A 16,118-nucleotide genomic window follows, 5' to 3' on the forward strand; every position below is an offset into this window, starting at 1 on the left:
AACGTGCACTAGAACACCTTTCCTATCAGAAGCTGAGAAAACTCAAGCGCTGACTAAAACACTCATGAAAAGAATTTCTAACATCAAACTAAGCTCATCAAACAAACAGCCTTCCCACTACACTTTCATATTTAAGGCTCAGAATCAGACAGCTATGAGAAGTTCCCCTTTACTCTTCAAGGGGAAAAATGCTTTGGTTAAAAAGTAACTAAAGCTATTTTGAAGCAGCACTTGCTCCTTGAAGTGTACGCTACTTCTTCCACCATGACAGCATTAGTCCACATAGCCTTTTTAGAGCACCTTAAAAAAAGATGAGGTGCTCTGTTAAATAAAATTTGCCTACGCAAAATGAGTTTGTTAGATTAGCCCGCAAATATCACCAACAAACATGGCAGTTAAAATACTGCTGCTTCGAGAATAAATGTGAAGGTATAAAATCTACAATGCACTTTGTAATACACCTTATTACTTTTAAGAAAGTAAGTTTGGGATTTTGTTTTTGTCTAAAATCAAAACTTAGCTGGAAGAATAAAGTTGTTCTCTCCCCCCCCCCTTTTTTTTTTTACTAATCTATCATTCAATAAAAAAAGTAATTTAATTATCAGTGTCTACACTACTACACTAAGAAGCACTCTTAACCTGCACTCAGGATTTCCTAACATCACTACTTGCTTATGTTGATGTAGCCAAAAACACCCTTGCAATCTATCAAGTCATTCAGGGGCAGAAGTTCATCAGTAGATTAGTACTTAGCGCAGAGGCCCGCTGCATCTACCGCATATGTCTGTGGGCTTCTGTTTGAAATTAGTTGATCTCCTTGGCCTCAGCAACAGAAAGAAGCACGTGGTTCAATACTACCTGAACAGCCAAGCAGCAGTCTGGGCCTTCACATCTCTTAATGTTTGAAGAATGAGTGATAAGTGCACAGCAGAAAGTTCAGCTTAGTTTCTGTTCATCAAAACAGTTTTGCACATAGATCAGGAGTTTCATTTCCTCCCCTGAGGAAGAGCCCTGATGAACACGCAGCCCTTGGCTCATTACAGAAATCCTATACTACAGAGAAAAATTTATGTTGTAACTAGGGTAAGAACACAGTAGCAAACCAGTAAACAACCTCTTCAAATTACAGAAGAGTTCAAGAACTAACATACCCACTCTAACAACCTACATGAGTACAAGAGAGAGTTTGTTACAAATTCAGTGAAGTCACCACTAGGAAAAGAAAGAACTACTAATATGAAAACTGCGCCCTATTTCCATCTGTATTAAGAAAATTAGTGCTTAAAACTGAAGACAGCAAAACAATCATAAATAGTAAAACACAGTCATTGGAGGCAAGTGCACATGCACGCAATCTGCTGTGCTATATGATGCCTCTCTCATTTGGGAATGAAAAACACCATGGAAAAAAGTTAATGCCTGGCCTAACCTACTATCACAGAGCAATTCAAAACCTTCTACTGTTCCCAGAGTCTCACACGTGGGATACGGCTTGCAGCATTCATGCAACAGTGATTGTGCAGACTGCAACAAGCATGCTTTCCTGTCACTGACCTCCTTGTATTTGGAAGATCAATTGTTTACCACTGTGCAAACTCTACAATGATTTTACTGCACTTAACTAGTTCTCTGCCTGAAGACAGCAGCTAGTACCAATCTGCCTACCCTCAAACGCACCCCAGCTTTCATCATGAGAAGTTGCTTACTGCACACAGCAATGCATTTTCCATGAAGAAGCTGACAGTGGAAGTCACACTTCGAGTGAGTAACTGCAATCCAGCCAGCAGCGTGCTGAACACTGACTGTGACAGCACATACAGCAGGGTGGCCACAAACTCACTGCTCCAAGCTTCAGCATCTCAGTCCTCCCAGCCTGGGTCAGGCCTTGAAAAGGGTAGTTCTCACTGGCAGTTAGGCAGCTTAGAGAGAACAGTAAGGATGCCCCTTCCCAAACATTCCTCATGACAGGCACAGGTGTGAGATTAGGAAATGAAAACTGTATCACAGTGATTTAAATAAAAACAAGCGTGTTTATTTATTAAATTACACTACAGAACCTACAGAACACCTATCACAGAAATATCAGAAGTTATGAGTTAAAAAACAATTTAAACAGTAGAGCTTTCCTACACAACTTTACAGAGGAATACGGAAAAACAGTATCAGTACCCCAACTAACAAGATCTAAGTCTTGCAGCACATTGAGGGAATTTAAACTTTGCCATAACCATCTCCTTTAGAAAATAAAAACAGGAGGAACAATGGTTCCGTTTATAAGCACTGATATGGTATAGATATCTGCACTTACATTGGAATACTGAGGATGATCCAAGTTTGAAAGTTCCTTAACTGCTACAACAGTCAGAACTAAAATAGTTACAACTGAGCAACAAGAAAACTAAGCATCCTTCAGAATGAATGCTTCACTTTGAGCAGTCTGCCTGGTTTTGTTTTCTACATGCACTACTTTTTAACCAAAGAACCAAAACAGATGTTTAAGTAATTTCAGGAACTTAAAAGCTTCAAGGATCTGAACATCTGCCTTTGTGGTTTTGTTTTTACTTAAACTGCACTGCATTCCACATAGCTCATGAGTGTTGCTAGACAAAGAAAAAACATCTTTAGAGAAGTAATGCCTAAATACGATTATGTTTTCAAAGCTTGCCACAAAAATAAAGGTAAACTTTCACACATACTGGCTTTCAAGTTGTTGTCATTCACTTAAGCAACAACACAAAACACCTAGCTTGAGAGACAGCACAATCCTCATCTTCTTGCTCTGTTTTCTCAACAGAAGACACAAAACTGAAGTCTCTCTGAACCAAGTGCCTGCCAAAAACCTAATGTGACAAAAGCCACTGCATTGCTACACTGATGAGCAGTTCTGCAGTTCCTTTCTGATAAACAGTGGACTGAAAAGCATAGCTTAGATTAAGTTATTACCTGTCTTACATATTAAAGAAAGTGATTTTTTCTTCAAGTGATCAACTCCTAATTTTTCTGGGATTTTATATGGTTGTTTTTATCTATGCCATACAACCAGTTCAGTTCTCCCCTTCTGCCTGCTCAGCTCTCACGCACAGGAGCATCAATGAAGTACACGCGACAAAACAACAGGTGAGAGAATCATAGAATGGCTTGGGTTGGAAATGACCCCAAGGTTTCATCAAGTTCCAACCCCCGTTGCCACAGGCAGGGCTGCCAGATCAAGTACTAGACCAGACTGCCCAGAGCCCCATCCAACCCCGCCTTGAACACCTCTAGAGATGTGGCATCCACAGCCTCTCCGGGCAACCTGTTATAGCACCTCACCACTCTCTCAGTAAAGAGCTTCCCCCTGACATTTAATCTAAATCTCCCTTCCTTTGGTTTAAAACTATGCCCCCTTGTCCTATCTCTATCTACCCGTGTAAACGCCTTCCAGAACGCCAGTTGCGATTCCAGCTGTAAGAGCACCCACGGTTTCAGAAGCTAGGTAGCAACAAGGCACACAGCCAGAGCGCCGGCCCCAAGCATGAGGCAGACAGCAGCCTGGACGAGCTCGGTGTACAGGCACCCTTCCCCTTGACCCTGCCGCCCTTTGCGATGTCTCCAGGAAAAGCCTAACTTCCAAGATTCCACAGAGCAAAAAACCAAACAAACAAAGAAACGAAAGCAGCTCAGCCAAAGGCCAGCCCGGTACGCCCGGGGCCCGCACCGGCACGCCGGGGGAAGGCTGCTCCTCCCCGCCCTGTCACTCGCCCCCGCGGGAGGAAGGGAGCGGCGCCGCCTCCCCCGCCCCCACGGCCGGCACCGACCTTCCGAGGTGAGGCGGCAGAAAGGTTTCACCAGCTCGGCGAAGCTCAGGTTGTTCCTGCGGGTCAGCCTCTCCGCCTCCTCGCTGCACAGCGCGGCCACCAAGGGCACGAACGAGTCCTGGATGAACTCCTGCACCGACTGCACGCACTGGGCCATCGCCGCCGCCGTCGGGGAGCCCGACCCGAACCCGTCACCTCGTTCTGCCGCGCCTCCGCTTTCTCCCGCCGATGCCGCCGCCGGCCGAGCGCTCAGCAAACGGCCCGCGCCGCCATGTCGCGCCTCCGCCGAGCCCCTCGGGTAGCGCCCGTCCCGGCGGCCCCCGCGCTCGCTCATGTGATTGGCCGCGAGGGGCGGGGCCGGGGGGGAGGCGACGGTGGCCGCGGGGCGGCTGGCGCGCACCCCCGCACAGCGGGGCTGTTGGTGCGCTCCGACGGGGCGGAAGCCGCCGCCGAGCGCCGCCTCCTGACAGCTGGCGACGGGGTCCTGTGTGCTGGGGGATTCCCGGGGCAGCGGTCGGGGTCTGGCGCTGGCGGAGGTCAGGGATATTCTCTGGTTCTAAGTGTGTGTGATCTTTTAAAAAGCAAAAGGAAGATGAGGTTATTTCTGTTGTCGATGCTGCAGAATGAATGCGTCCTGACTGAAAACTGAAAAAAAAAAAAAAAAAAGATCTGGAAAAAGAATATCTGTCTTCCTTAGCAAACTCGGAAATTAGGAAATTTGTGTGAATTCACCCATCTGTATTGGTTGTGTCAGGTGCTTCCTCTCTGAATGAAAAAATGGTTTTTAATTCAACGCAGACAGCAAGGAGAAAAAAGCTGTAATAGCCCAGGCTGCTCACTGCTTCTCAGGTTTGAATCATAGGCTCATGAATGGTTTGGGTTGGAAGGGACCTTGTAGAGACCCAGTCCCATCTCCCCTCCCACAGGCAGGGCTGCTGCCCACCAGCTCAGCTGCCTAGGGCCCCATCCAACCTGGCCGTGAGCGCCTCCAGGGATGGAACACCCACAGCTTCTCTGGGCAGCCGTGCCAGTGCCTCACCGCCCTCTGAGTAAAGAATTTCCTCCTTATATCTAACCTAAATCTCCCATCTTTTAGTTTAAAGCCATTCCCCCTTGTCCTGTCACTATCAGACTGTGTAAAATGTTGGTCCCCCTGCAGCTTATAAACTGCTCAAGTAATAGAAGGCCACAGTGAGGTCTCCCCGGAGCCTTCTCCAGACTGATCAACCCCAGCTCTCTCATCCTGTCTTCATAGGAGAGGTGCTTCAGCCCTCCAATCATCTTCATGCCTCTCTTCTGGGCACAGTTCAACAGCTAATCCTGGAAATGTTATCCAAAAGCTACTCAAGATTGCATAAAAAATACTTTGGTTTTGATAGATACTAAGACAAGTCAAAGGCTAACATTCTGCAAATATTTATGGCTTGTGCATGTTTGGAAACTCTCCAAAGAGATATTCCAAAATAATGTTTCCAGAGATAAAGTGGAACCTCCACCTGGCATAATGAAACAACGGTGCTTTTCCCCCATCCCGCTTAATCCTGTGCTTCAGAACAGTGCACGGATTACATTTGGTAGATTGACATGGAACAAAAAAGTCCCAATCCTAATGACATCTGATTTGACACTGAAAGCTATTTTTAAATGTTGAACATTCTGATGCCTTTTTAGCAGAGGTTCAGTTTCACTTCCCATGTTTTCCCATGGCTTAGAACCTTTGATTCAGCACCTGGCTTATTTGCTCTACCAAGGAGAGATAAACAACCCCAACTTCAAGGAACAGAGTAGCTCAGGGTGTTGTATCCCAGATCTGTTCGCTAAAAATAGCACTGTCAGGGGATTTAAATAACATTATTTACAAGGCAGAAGGTACATCAGAAGAAACGTAATATATCATCTTTAATTACTTCTATCATTCCTGAGCCTGGCAATTTGGGCACAAAATTTTGCTTTTAAAGTCAGCCTACTAATACACATGATCAACAGTTGACAGAAGTACAGAGGGGCTGATAAGATGTCATAAATCCAAGTTCTAGCCATCTGGATTATTTAACTGAAAATACTGCTTTTTTGCAAAGGAGAAACAGAAGTGAGGTTATGTGGGAAAGAAGTGAGATTGTGTATTGTGATAGGGTGGGACAGGGATGTCTAGATACAGGAATGGAAAAAAGAGAATGAATAAGTAAAAAAGAGTGTCTTGAATAGAGCAGAACAAGAAAAAATTGTGGAGACAAAAATATGTCTACTCTCTCAATTGTAAAAAAAAAAACAAAGAAACAAGTAGACAAAGCATTATTGAAAAAAATGGACTGGAAACTGCATAGGCTCTACTCTTCTGCTGCTGCTTTGCTGTGGCAGGTTTGATTTTTCACTCTCTTCCATGAGAAGACTGAACTTAGAAGTTCTTTCTGTGAGCCCTTTGTGCAGATGGCATAGCCAGGGAGCAGTAGCTTCCTGCTGCACTGAGTTGCTGCTAAGGAATATTTTTTTGAGAGAGTTTGGTTTTTTTGGTTTGTTTTTGCCTGTTAAACAAATTACGTTTGTATTATTGTGTTGATTTAACACAAAGAACAAAGAGTATAAATGCTGTAACCTGAAGTTGAGTCCAATGTTTTCATTTCCAGTTATTCAAATATAGAATAAGTCTATGACCCTATAAGTTAGTTACAAGTTAAACTATACCCTTGAAATCTTATAGACTCCCAACTGCCTGGAAACTTAAAGGCAAAATTTGAAGTTTTGCCCAATTCAAGCTTCTACAGAGTTACAGAAGCGGTATTTTACACAGCAAGTCACTCCAGCGTAACTTGAAGTGAGATTTCAAGTTTTAGCTAAAATCATGCAAGACGCTATTTTCAAAAATTTTATTATTTTAATAAACCAAACTGATACATAGACAAATCACTGCAAATCAGTTTTCGGTGTAGATATACAATTGGTTAGCTGTCACGTGGTGACTCCTCAAGGTTAGTCCAGAAACCTGATTTCTCCACTTTGGGATTTGTTTATGGCTTTCACAAGCATCCCAGACAACGTAATCCTCTGTGTTAGCCACTCTGCAGCAGTGTCACTGCTAGGGAAGATTGATTGTTGCCATAGTGAGGCTGTGGTACCTGAGGCTGTGGTCTCTGCTGCTGCTATTCATAAGCAGACCTCTGAGTTTCTCTGCCTTCCATAGATCAGGAAAAGATCTTGAAATGCCCTTCTGCAAAAAACATGGAGCTAGAAGAAAGAACAACTTGTCCCATGCTGAATCAGCTCATGTTTTCTAAAAAGATAGGGATAAAGCAAATCTGAAGGAAGATTTTACACAGCAAAGCAGTAAGAATGATGCTATGGCCACAAGTGCATACCAAACCCATGGTAACTGTAACACAGTGCTCCCAGCTTGCACTCAGGCAATCCTCAGACCTGCAGATATGCTGGCTGAAGCTGAAGGGCAAACCTTCATGGTTTTCAGTGGTTAATCAGTAAGGTTTGCCCAGCTATGCCTAAAGGAGAGTCATAAAGCAGAGCAAATGAGAGTATAGACGGTCAGTCTCCAGTGCTTAGGCACCATTTGAACTAATATCCCCAAATCATAACTCCTTAGATTCCACTCTGATTTCACTGTACTTAGCTCTCAGAGTGATGTCAAATTTGAGCAATCTAATGAAAAAAAGATATCCTTGAGGCAATAAATACAGAACTTGTATGTGGAGACTAGCATCGAAAATGCATTGTCAAGCAGATTTGTGATTTCAGATTTTAGTGATATAGTCATGAACATACTATATCTGCTCATCATCTGAGATAAAGTCACATCAAAGTCCTCTAAAATTAAAGGAAACAAATTGCTTTTCCTTGCTAAGCATGGAAATAAGCTCTCTTTTGTATGTTTTGCTATATAGCAAAACACTACATGTATCCTGACCTGAAGCTTTTTAGTTAAGCTTGCAAAAAAATTACAGTGCACTGGACCCTACCATGGCATGTGTGGAAAATGATACAATTTAGCGTACTTGACAGAAGTCATTAGAAGGTGATTTTGCAAGCAGGTCCCCATCAGGCAGCTGGGTCAGTAGCTTGGGCTGTGGATTTGCTCCCCACCAAAGCTGAGGCCAAGGCCACCGCCCCAGCACCTGCAGCTCCTGCACACACACAGGCACATGTTTAGTGCTGCAAAATCACGCCCTCACATTGAAGAGTCTGTAGATTTAGAGATGGGACAAGAAAGGACAATCTATGTCCTATGTGCGTATGTGAAAGACACAGGTACAGCTCATGCAACCATAAAGGTGAGATGGAGGAAGAGGTAAAGTTTGTTGTTAGTTTATTGGGGGTGGGGGGGGGGGTGGGGGGGGGGTTGGTTCGTTGGGGTTTGTTTTGTTTTTGCTTTGTTTTTTACTTCAAGACAAAGCAGAACTACAAACCTCAGCCAGTCTGGAGCGACCAGCATCAATAAGCCTGCTGCCCACTGTGGGAGAGGTAACAGTTCTATCGATGCATCTTGGTGGGGATGAATTTCAGAAACAGTGCTGCAGCCTCACTTTCTCTTTAGGAAGGTAGCAACACATATATACAAGATCCTGGATTTGTGCCAGTCACACAGGGACAAAAATTAAGTTTGACACGCTGTGTCTAGAACTGACAGATAGCAGAACAAATAATTTCCTTAAGCTACATGCTGTAGCTTTTAATATAGTCAGGTTTGATTGTGGTTCAAGACCGGATACTGTATTTCTAGCATATGTGTTGTTGCTACTCCAGTCCACAGGGAAGCTAAAATTTTTCATGTTATTTGTGTGAGCTTTGTTAAAAGACTTGAGATGCTGAACTTATAAATTTTTGCTATTCAGTTAAATTTTAATATTTTGAGTCAAACAGCAATGTGCTTAATACAGAGGAACTTGCAAAAGTTTCTTAACAGGAATCTTTCTCTGAAAAGGGAATAGCACTACGCTATTGTTTTATTCAAACAGATTTTCTAGTTCTCCTTTTCTACATATTTAAGTAATTACTGTTGGAGGCATAAGGAGAAGGCGAAAATGATCCAAACAGTAGATTCTCACTTAACAATCAACTATTTCCTGGATCGCAAAGGGTATTTTTCCTAGGTATTTGGTTATGTAAATAAAGCTCTACGTAGTGCAAAATCCTACAATAATAATAAATGCCTCAGAACAATACTGGCCATTTTCTATTGTTCACCAGATATTACTCCTGGGGATAAAATCAATTTGAGATTTCCTGTGTTTTGTATGATAAGAATCTCCTGTCTTTCCACAAACAGATTACTTTTCAGAACATTACAAATCAATCAATCAATCAATAAAATAGACCAAACCAAGCAAACAGATTAAACAAACTTTTCCTCATCATTTAAAAAAAGAATCAGTATTTAAAGCAATGGTGGAATTTTTGACTGCAAAACATACTTTAATACATTGCAAGAAATTAAACAGCCGCAGAAAGGTCATCTCAAGATTACTAGTATTTAACAGTCCTAACAGCCAGGCAGATGCAATTAATCTATCACGCCTCAGGCCAACTGAGGAGAAAGAAATGCAAATTAAAAAAAAAACAGCCTCTATTGTATGCAAAAAGATGTGACAAGTAATATTTTCAAATCAACATTTTGTTGTTTGAGTCTGCATTATTCCTTGAAAGCACTCTGTTTAGACTCCCTGTGAGTGTAAATCATTACTTCTGTGGGAAAAAAAATGAGGATACGGAGAGAAACACAGAGATTTTTCGGATAAAGGGCACGACCCTATTTCTCTTGGAAGAAGTTCTTTTAAGTTCCATGTGCCCTGCATTTTGTGTGTCTGGAGAGTTTAGGGAAAGCTTGAAACAGCCCAAATAGCATGTAAAACCTGTGAGTTTCACTCATTTTAATAATTCTTTCAACCCTAGTTGTAGCTAAATCAAATCAGCAGTAAAAATAACTACAGGGTGTTCCTATTTATCTAAGAATCCACCATGTGCATATCTACTTACGGAGTAGATTCGCAAAGTAATTCAAGCCAACTTAAGCCTCATTTACTGATTTAAAAACAAACAAACAAACAAAAAAACACTGCTGTCCTCTTTGCACCTCCATAAATCTGGCACTGCTTCTCAAGCAGATGTACAATGAACGACTGTCTGGAGAAAAGAACTAAGATGTGAAAAATTAACCCTGTTTTTAAAAAGTGCTCCAGCTTACCACTTGGCCAGAGTTGCACCAACAGAAGAAAGCAGTGGCTCAGGGCAGGAGCTGGGACCAGGCCTTGCAAAGGAAATCTGGCCTGTGAGCGACCTCAGCCATCTGCAGAATCCCCAGGGAGCTGATGAAACCTTCCTTAGTGTGAAATGGGCATGCGGGGACAACGCACAGGATATAACTTTCTCATTCTTTTTGTTTGGATGAGAAGCATGCATGCTTTGGGTTCATATGAAGACATGATTTTAGATGTAACTGAAGTATAACGTGCTTTCTATGGGTGAAGAGTTGCATTCACTCAGCCCACAAGCCAAAAAGCATCAGTTGATCCAGTCTACAAAATTCTTTCAGCAGTTTCCAGGTAGCACAGTGCCTACAAGAGAGTCATCTACACTGTTAGGAACTAGAACTGAACAGAGAAGTATAATTTTTCTGTTTGGGAAAGAAGGGAAACAGAGGAAGGAAATGTATGTTAGATGGAGTCTGGCAGTGCTGGCTCCTAAACTGGAAAACCATGACCACAGGATATAATCTCTTTCTTCCACTTCTTGTTTTTTGTACCAGACATGACGAAGTGAACTCCAAAAGAAAAGCAAGTGATTTGTTACAAATCATTTCTTCTTCAAGTTGATCAGGATAGCGATGATTGTTACCGTTCAGGCAATACTATATACATAAAACAATAGGAGGTGACATAGGAAGCTAAATTGGCATGGATTACCATTTTATAAAGAAACACTAAGGAAAACAACAAAAACAACAACATACAAAGCTGTATCCGGGCAGCACTGCCAGGAAAAAGCACTGAATCCAAATCTCCAATTAGATGAACAAAGGCACAGAAGTGGTTTCACTTAAACCTGATGGGAAGCCCTTGTGGCTGAGGTGGGAGGTTTGGTGGTTCTATGTGGAAGCCCCACATACAGACTGCATCAGACAAAAGGAACTGAGGAAAAGTACTAAAGGAGGTTTTTAAAGTTATTTGGCTTTCAATAGATTATTTTTCTATATGTTGACAACCAAAATAAATTTCAGGTACTGCCATTTTTTCATTGCTACACCTCCATGAAAGAAACATGGAAATTAAGTATTTTCATGAGTTAACAAAAAGATTCTATTCTTTCTCTTAAAATGCTAACAGTTAAAATATACGTAGCAGGATCTTCCTTGGGGAAACTCTATAGTTCTTCAAGGTACAAATGCTTATTAGAGATTACACAGTTATTTTATAAAACCACTGTAATGGCAACTCATGCTGTCACCTGGCAGTATGTATCTAATTGATCTTACTCATTACTTAATTTTATGACTCACTCTGGAAAAGGTTAAGACATTAATGTTTTAGAAGGCTATGGCTGAATAATATCATTGATGGAGATTACTTTCTCATATAATAGCTTCATTAACAGCAGGTAAATAGAGGAAGAGTCATCCTGTAAGGAAGCTCACTGAAACTGAAAATCCTATTTCAAAGCAACAGCATTACATATTATTTGTATGTTTTCTAGCATCTCCCTTTTTTGAGAGGGAAATACTTGCCTCATTTTGACTTGCATAAATGACAGTAAACTCAAGTAAGAAACTTCTCTACAATTCTAGAATTTAAAGTATGACAGAGAACAAGAAGGAAAGGCAGCTCAGTGGGCTCTTCTTAGGCCTGTCAACAAATATTTGTACTTGAACAGTTATTTTTGACTGCAAAGCCATGGTTTATGTGTGGGTGGGAAAATGTGCTGCAGTTCAGGAGTAATATTCACTATATGCATGTTCAAGATATACAAAGGCAAATTTATTCCAGAGCCTTTACTATGGAAGTCTCTCTGTATCCGATCCCCTTCTGTTATCCTGCTTTCCTTAATGCAATTTTAGTCAGACAATTTGTGGGCATAGGCTGAGTGAAGTGTGCTAGTCCTTGACTGAAGGGACTTGTGAAGCCACATTTAGGGACTAAGAGGGAAAAATGTGTCATGTTTTTTCATACAGCACTGTGTTGTTATGTTTCCAGTTCTTTTCCATCAAGCTTATGCTCATACACCTTCACAGGAGACTACATTCTCTAAATATCATTGCTTTGATAACCATTGTTGATGTCATCCTAGCAGGCAAATTCTCCTAGCACCTTCAAGCTGTCTCCTGCTAGAACCTTCCCATCCTTTATTTCTGACTCTTTCCCTGGACCTGCCCAACAACCAGCTGGAAGACACCCTTCCAGCTGCCAACACTGGGTGAATGTGTCTGGTCTCCCAGCTCTATAGGTGCATCAGCAGAGGATGCTGAAGGAATGTCACTGGGACCAGATACAACAATTCACCTCACAGGATCTGGGACCATTTCTGAGGGAGACAGAGGAGGAGACTCAATAGAGCAGTCTCAATAGAGCAGCTCTGTGCTTGTGTGGAGGCTCTAGAAAGAGCAGCACTGCTTCACCACCCTGTTTTTTCTCTACTCTTCTTTTGTAGGCCTTTTTCTGGGGATGCAGAGTGCCCTCTTACTGGACTTTCTTGTTGGACTTTTACTGTATGCATCCTCCTCACCCGCAGCAGGAGCAAAACTACTTAAGTTCAGTTTCCCTCTCTTCCTGCTGAGGACTGCAGAGGAGGGAGTGGGACAGACTACTTCAGGTGATGGCTGGGTTTTCCCACTGTTTTCTGAATTCTCCCTTTCAGTGCCCACTCACAAATCTGCACAAAACAAGCTTCAAGCCTGAGCTGAACAGACAGATTTATCTTTATATGGAGAAGATTATGGTATTTTCCAACTTTTTTCAGAACCAGTCTAAAAACTCATGAATGAACATCATTGTCACTCCAGAAGTGACAGTCCCAGAGTTCAGTGATGCTCAAAAACCTCATAATCAGAAAATAAAAAACTTACAAATATCAAACTTTTATGTGCAAGTACCAAAATCTGTGTGATAGAAATCAATATATGTCCAACTTTGTCTTACTTGAACAGTGATGTAATGTAGCTATTTATTTTGAAACTGTGTAGAAAGTGCACAGCACTCTGATAAACAGTATTCAAGCCAAAGGGTTTAGTTCCATCTCTTGACACATTTGTCTGTCTCTTAGAGCAGTGAATCTAATGCAAAAAATATCCTAATTTTTCCCTTTTTTTTTTTTTTGGTCTGCTGTCCCCTTTGGAACACATCTGCCTTCACTGGTAGCAGTGCTACCATGGAAGCACATGCTGCTTCTCCACTCTGCTGCTTTATTGTGTTTGGCCACTTCTTACTCTTCTAGAACTAAATTAAATGAGCTTGCATTTGGCTATTTCAGAAGGCATATTATTCGAATGGTCCCAGTTTATCCTGGAAACCAGATTACACTATGTAATGTCCATTGTCATAACCATTTATTACTTCATCTGCGCTTTTGGCTCTGCATAAAGAGACAAAAAAAAACCCCAAAACATTTGATTTTTTAAAATTTGTTTCCAGATTATTCATAGAATTATTACCCATTATTGGGTTTTTATGGTTTTGATGCTATTTTGTAAGATCTGTAATATAACATTTCTTTTTTCCCACATGCCTTATTAATATTATACAGTACTAATTCATTTTAGTTTGAAGACCACAAAGTATCAAGTTAAATACTGTTCATAAGTGTATTACCTCAGCACGGTTGCAAACATCAATATATTTTTAAGTTCAACAGAGAACAACCTGATTTCAGCTGACAAGGCCTTTTTCCAAAACTGTTAGAGAGCATTAATATGATTTTATTGACTGAATGTCATCTTTTACATTTTATAACTTGAGGTCAACCATGTTTTTTGAGTTCAACTTCAGAGGATTTCTACTGTACACTCAGCAAGACAGAAAACTCCTCAGCTAGATCTTCTAGGATTATTGACTGAAAGATATCTGTGCCCTCCTTTTACCATATTTATTTCTAATAAATGTGGTTTAGTATTTACCTTGTAGACTGGCAAATTGTACAATATTCTGATCAGATACGAATACTTCATCTTCTCCTTACCAAATACCACTAACCAGCTCACTATTGAACATGTTTTGCATCATTAGCTCTCTTATGTCAGTCTAGTACCAAGCCTTTACTGACGTTTTAACTTATTTTCACAGAACCACAGGAGTCGTCACCACCTCTCTGGGCGGCCTGTTCCAGTGTTTCGTCACTCTGACAGTAAAGAAGTTTATTGTGTTTATACTTTAGATTTCCTTCTATTGTCTCTTGTTTTACTAGACTTGAATTTTCTTTGGCTTCATTTGGGTATTTTTTATTGTCGTGTTTATGATTGCTATCTATTTTTAATTATTGACATTCCTTCCGTTTCCAGAAAGAGCTTTAATAAAATAGTGCTTTTTAATATCTAAAATATTGTGGAGCACTTAGCATATAATTAAATCATCTGATATACATCCTGATTTTTGTTAATACCATTAAGTTTCTCTTAATAGATTCTCAGATTTTCATGTTTCTTAACTATTTTTTTTAATAGAAAACAAATCAGGCAGATGTAGACAATTTATCTGCATGTTTGATCTCAGTAAATACAAACACACAGGTAATGCCTACTCATACATAATCACGTGCACATATGAAAGAGCTTGGCTGAGCCTGTGCTCTGTCTGCCCTTGTTTGGTGTAATTGGTTGTGACCACTTTTCTTCAGGCAGTCACAAGCTTCTAGCCTTGCAGTTGTTCCACCTCTACCCACCACACTCGGGTCTGTGTGCATGGTACCTATTACTGTCAGTAATTCCTGAAAACTCAAATGCAGTTTTACCACTGTCTTCATGAAACTTCCATTCCCCTTAAGTCAATGATGACAATGCCGGTTTTATTTTCACATAGTATTGACAGGCACTTAAGAGCTTACTTCCTTTTTTATGATTTTTTTAAAAAACATTTTGCTTTTAGCCTTGATGATTAAATGCTTTCCATACATTATTCATATTTACATTACATCAAACTGTAAATAAGCGTATGATTTACCAGAAAAACTACAGTTTTAGTGCCTGATTGATTTTCTTTTATACCCTTTGTATTTCATTATCGTTCAATGGTTAATGATATTTTATAGTATTATATTAATGTAGTGATAGAAATTAGATTTGTGTATAACTGAAATCTAAATCTTAACTTAACCAAAGTAACATAGCAATAGACAAGATAAGAGTTCAGCCTTGGCATTACAATTTTCCTCATGTTGCACTTGATGCTAAAGATGAACAGTAACTGACAAAGAAAATTCATTGACTTGATTCCAGCTGACAAGATTTCACATATGCTGGAACATATTTTGTTGCAGTTTCTGTAAAAATGGATGCTGTTGTTTAACTTTTTTTATTTTTATTTTTTGTTTTGCCTAAGACATTCTAAGAAGTTCTTCTTACATTTGCTTTTATTATTCAACAGCAGGTAGCATATGAGTAAATAGAAAGCGCACAGGAAATATTGCTATCCTTCTGTTGTTATTACAAATTTGATTTGGCATTTTAATAACATGACTGTCAAAGCTGTTTATATTTAAATGTTCAGTGGAGATAATCATCACTATAGAGTTTGGGCTCAGAAAAGGGTGATAACTTCCTCCAGAAGCAAATCTGTGATGGAAATTTCCATGCAGATGACTTGACAAGTTTTACTGCAGGCCAGATACAAACTGAGAGATACAGAACATGCAGATGCCTTCATCTTGGAGTTGCCAAATCTACTGCATTTCCTTTTCGCATTCTTACTCAAAACCCACTCAAAAGTGGGTCATACCTGATTTTGCTTCAGTAAAAGCATTTGGGTAACAAAATATGCATTGGATTGTGCAAAATATACACATATACTGAGAAACGCACAGGCATTAGTCATTCTTTGACACTACATTCAAATTTTCCCAGTATTAAAGATCAATATTTTTTCATAATAAATAATACACTGCCCCAAAGATATCGAAACACATTCCAAATGTACCTAAGAGTGCAGGTATAACCTTTAGTCAAATGAGAAGAACCTAGACAGATTCCAACTCAACTATATACATCACCAAATATATCATGACTTACCCAGTACTTGTAGAAATAGCTGGCAAGGCTACTTCTGTTCTTCAGGTGTTCACATAATTGAGGACACTTAAAGGGAATGTGTTCTTATTTTTTGTCATCACAGGCCATAACCC

The 16,118-nt window shown here is 40.5% G+C and overlaps 1 protein-coding gene across 4 annotated transcripts in view; it reads right to left on the reverse strand.

The window, feature by feature from the left end:
• Window positions 1–4,133, reverse strand: part of TRAPPC8 (trafficking protein particle complex 8) — a 50,642-nt gene extending 46,509 nt beyond the window's left edge. For all 4 annotated transcript variants that reach the window (XM_021388849.1, XM_021388848.1, XM_021388847.1 and 1 more), the window contains exon 1: window positions 3,798–4,133. In XM_021388849.1, the coding sequence (XP_021244524.1) occupies window positions 3,798–4,131 (334 nt within the window). In that variant the 5' untranslated portion in view covers window positions 4,132–4,133. The remainder of the gene's footprint in view (window positions 1–3,797) is intronic.

The sequence above is a fragment of the Numida meleagris genome, chromosome 2 (assembly GCF_002078875.1).
Source record: "Numida meleagris isolate 19003 breed g44 Domestic line chromosome 2, NumMel1.0, whole genome shotgun sequence".
NCBI classification, from domain to species: Eukaryota; Metazoa; Chordata; class Aves; order Galliformes; family Numididae; genus Numida; species Numida meleagris.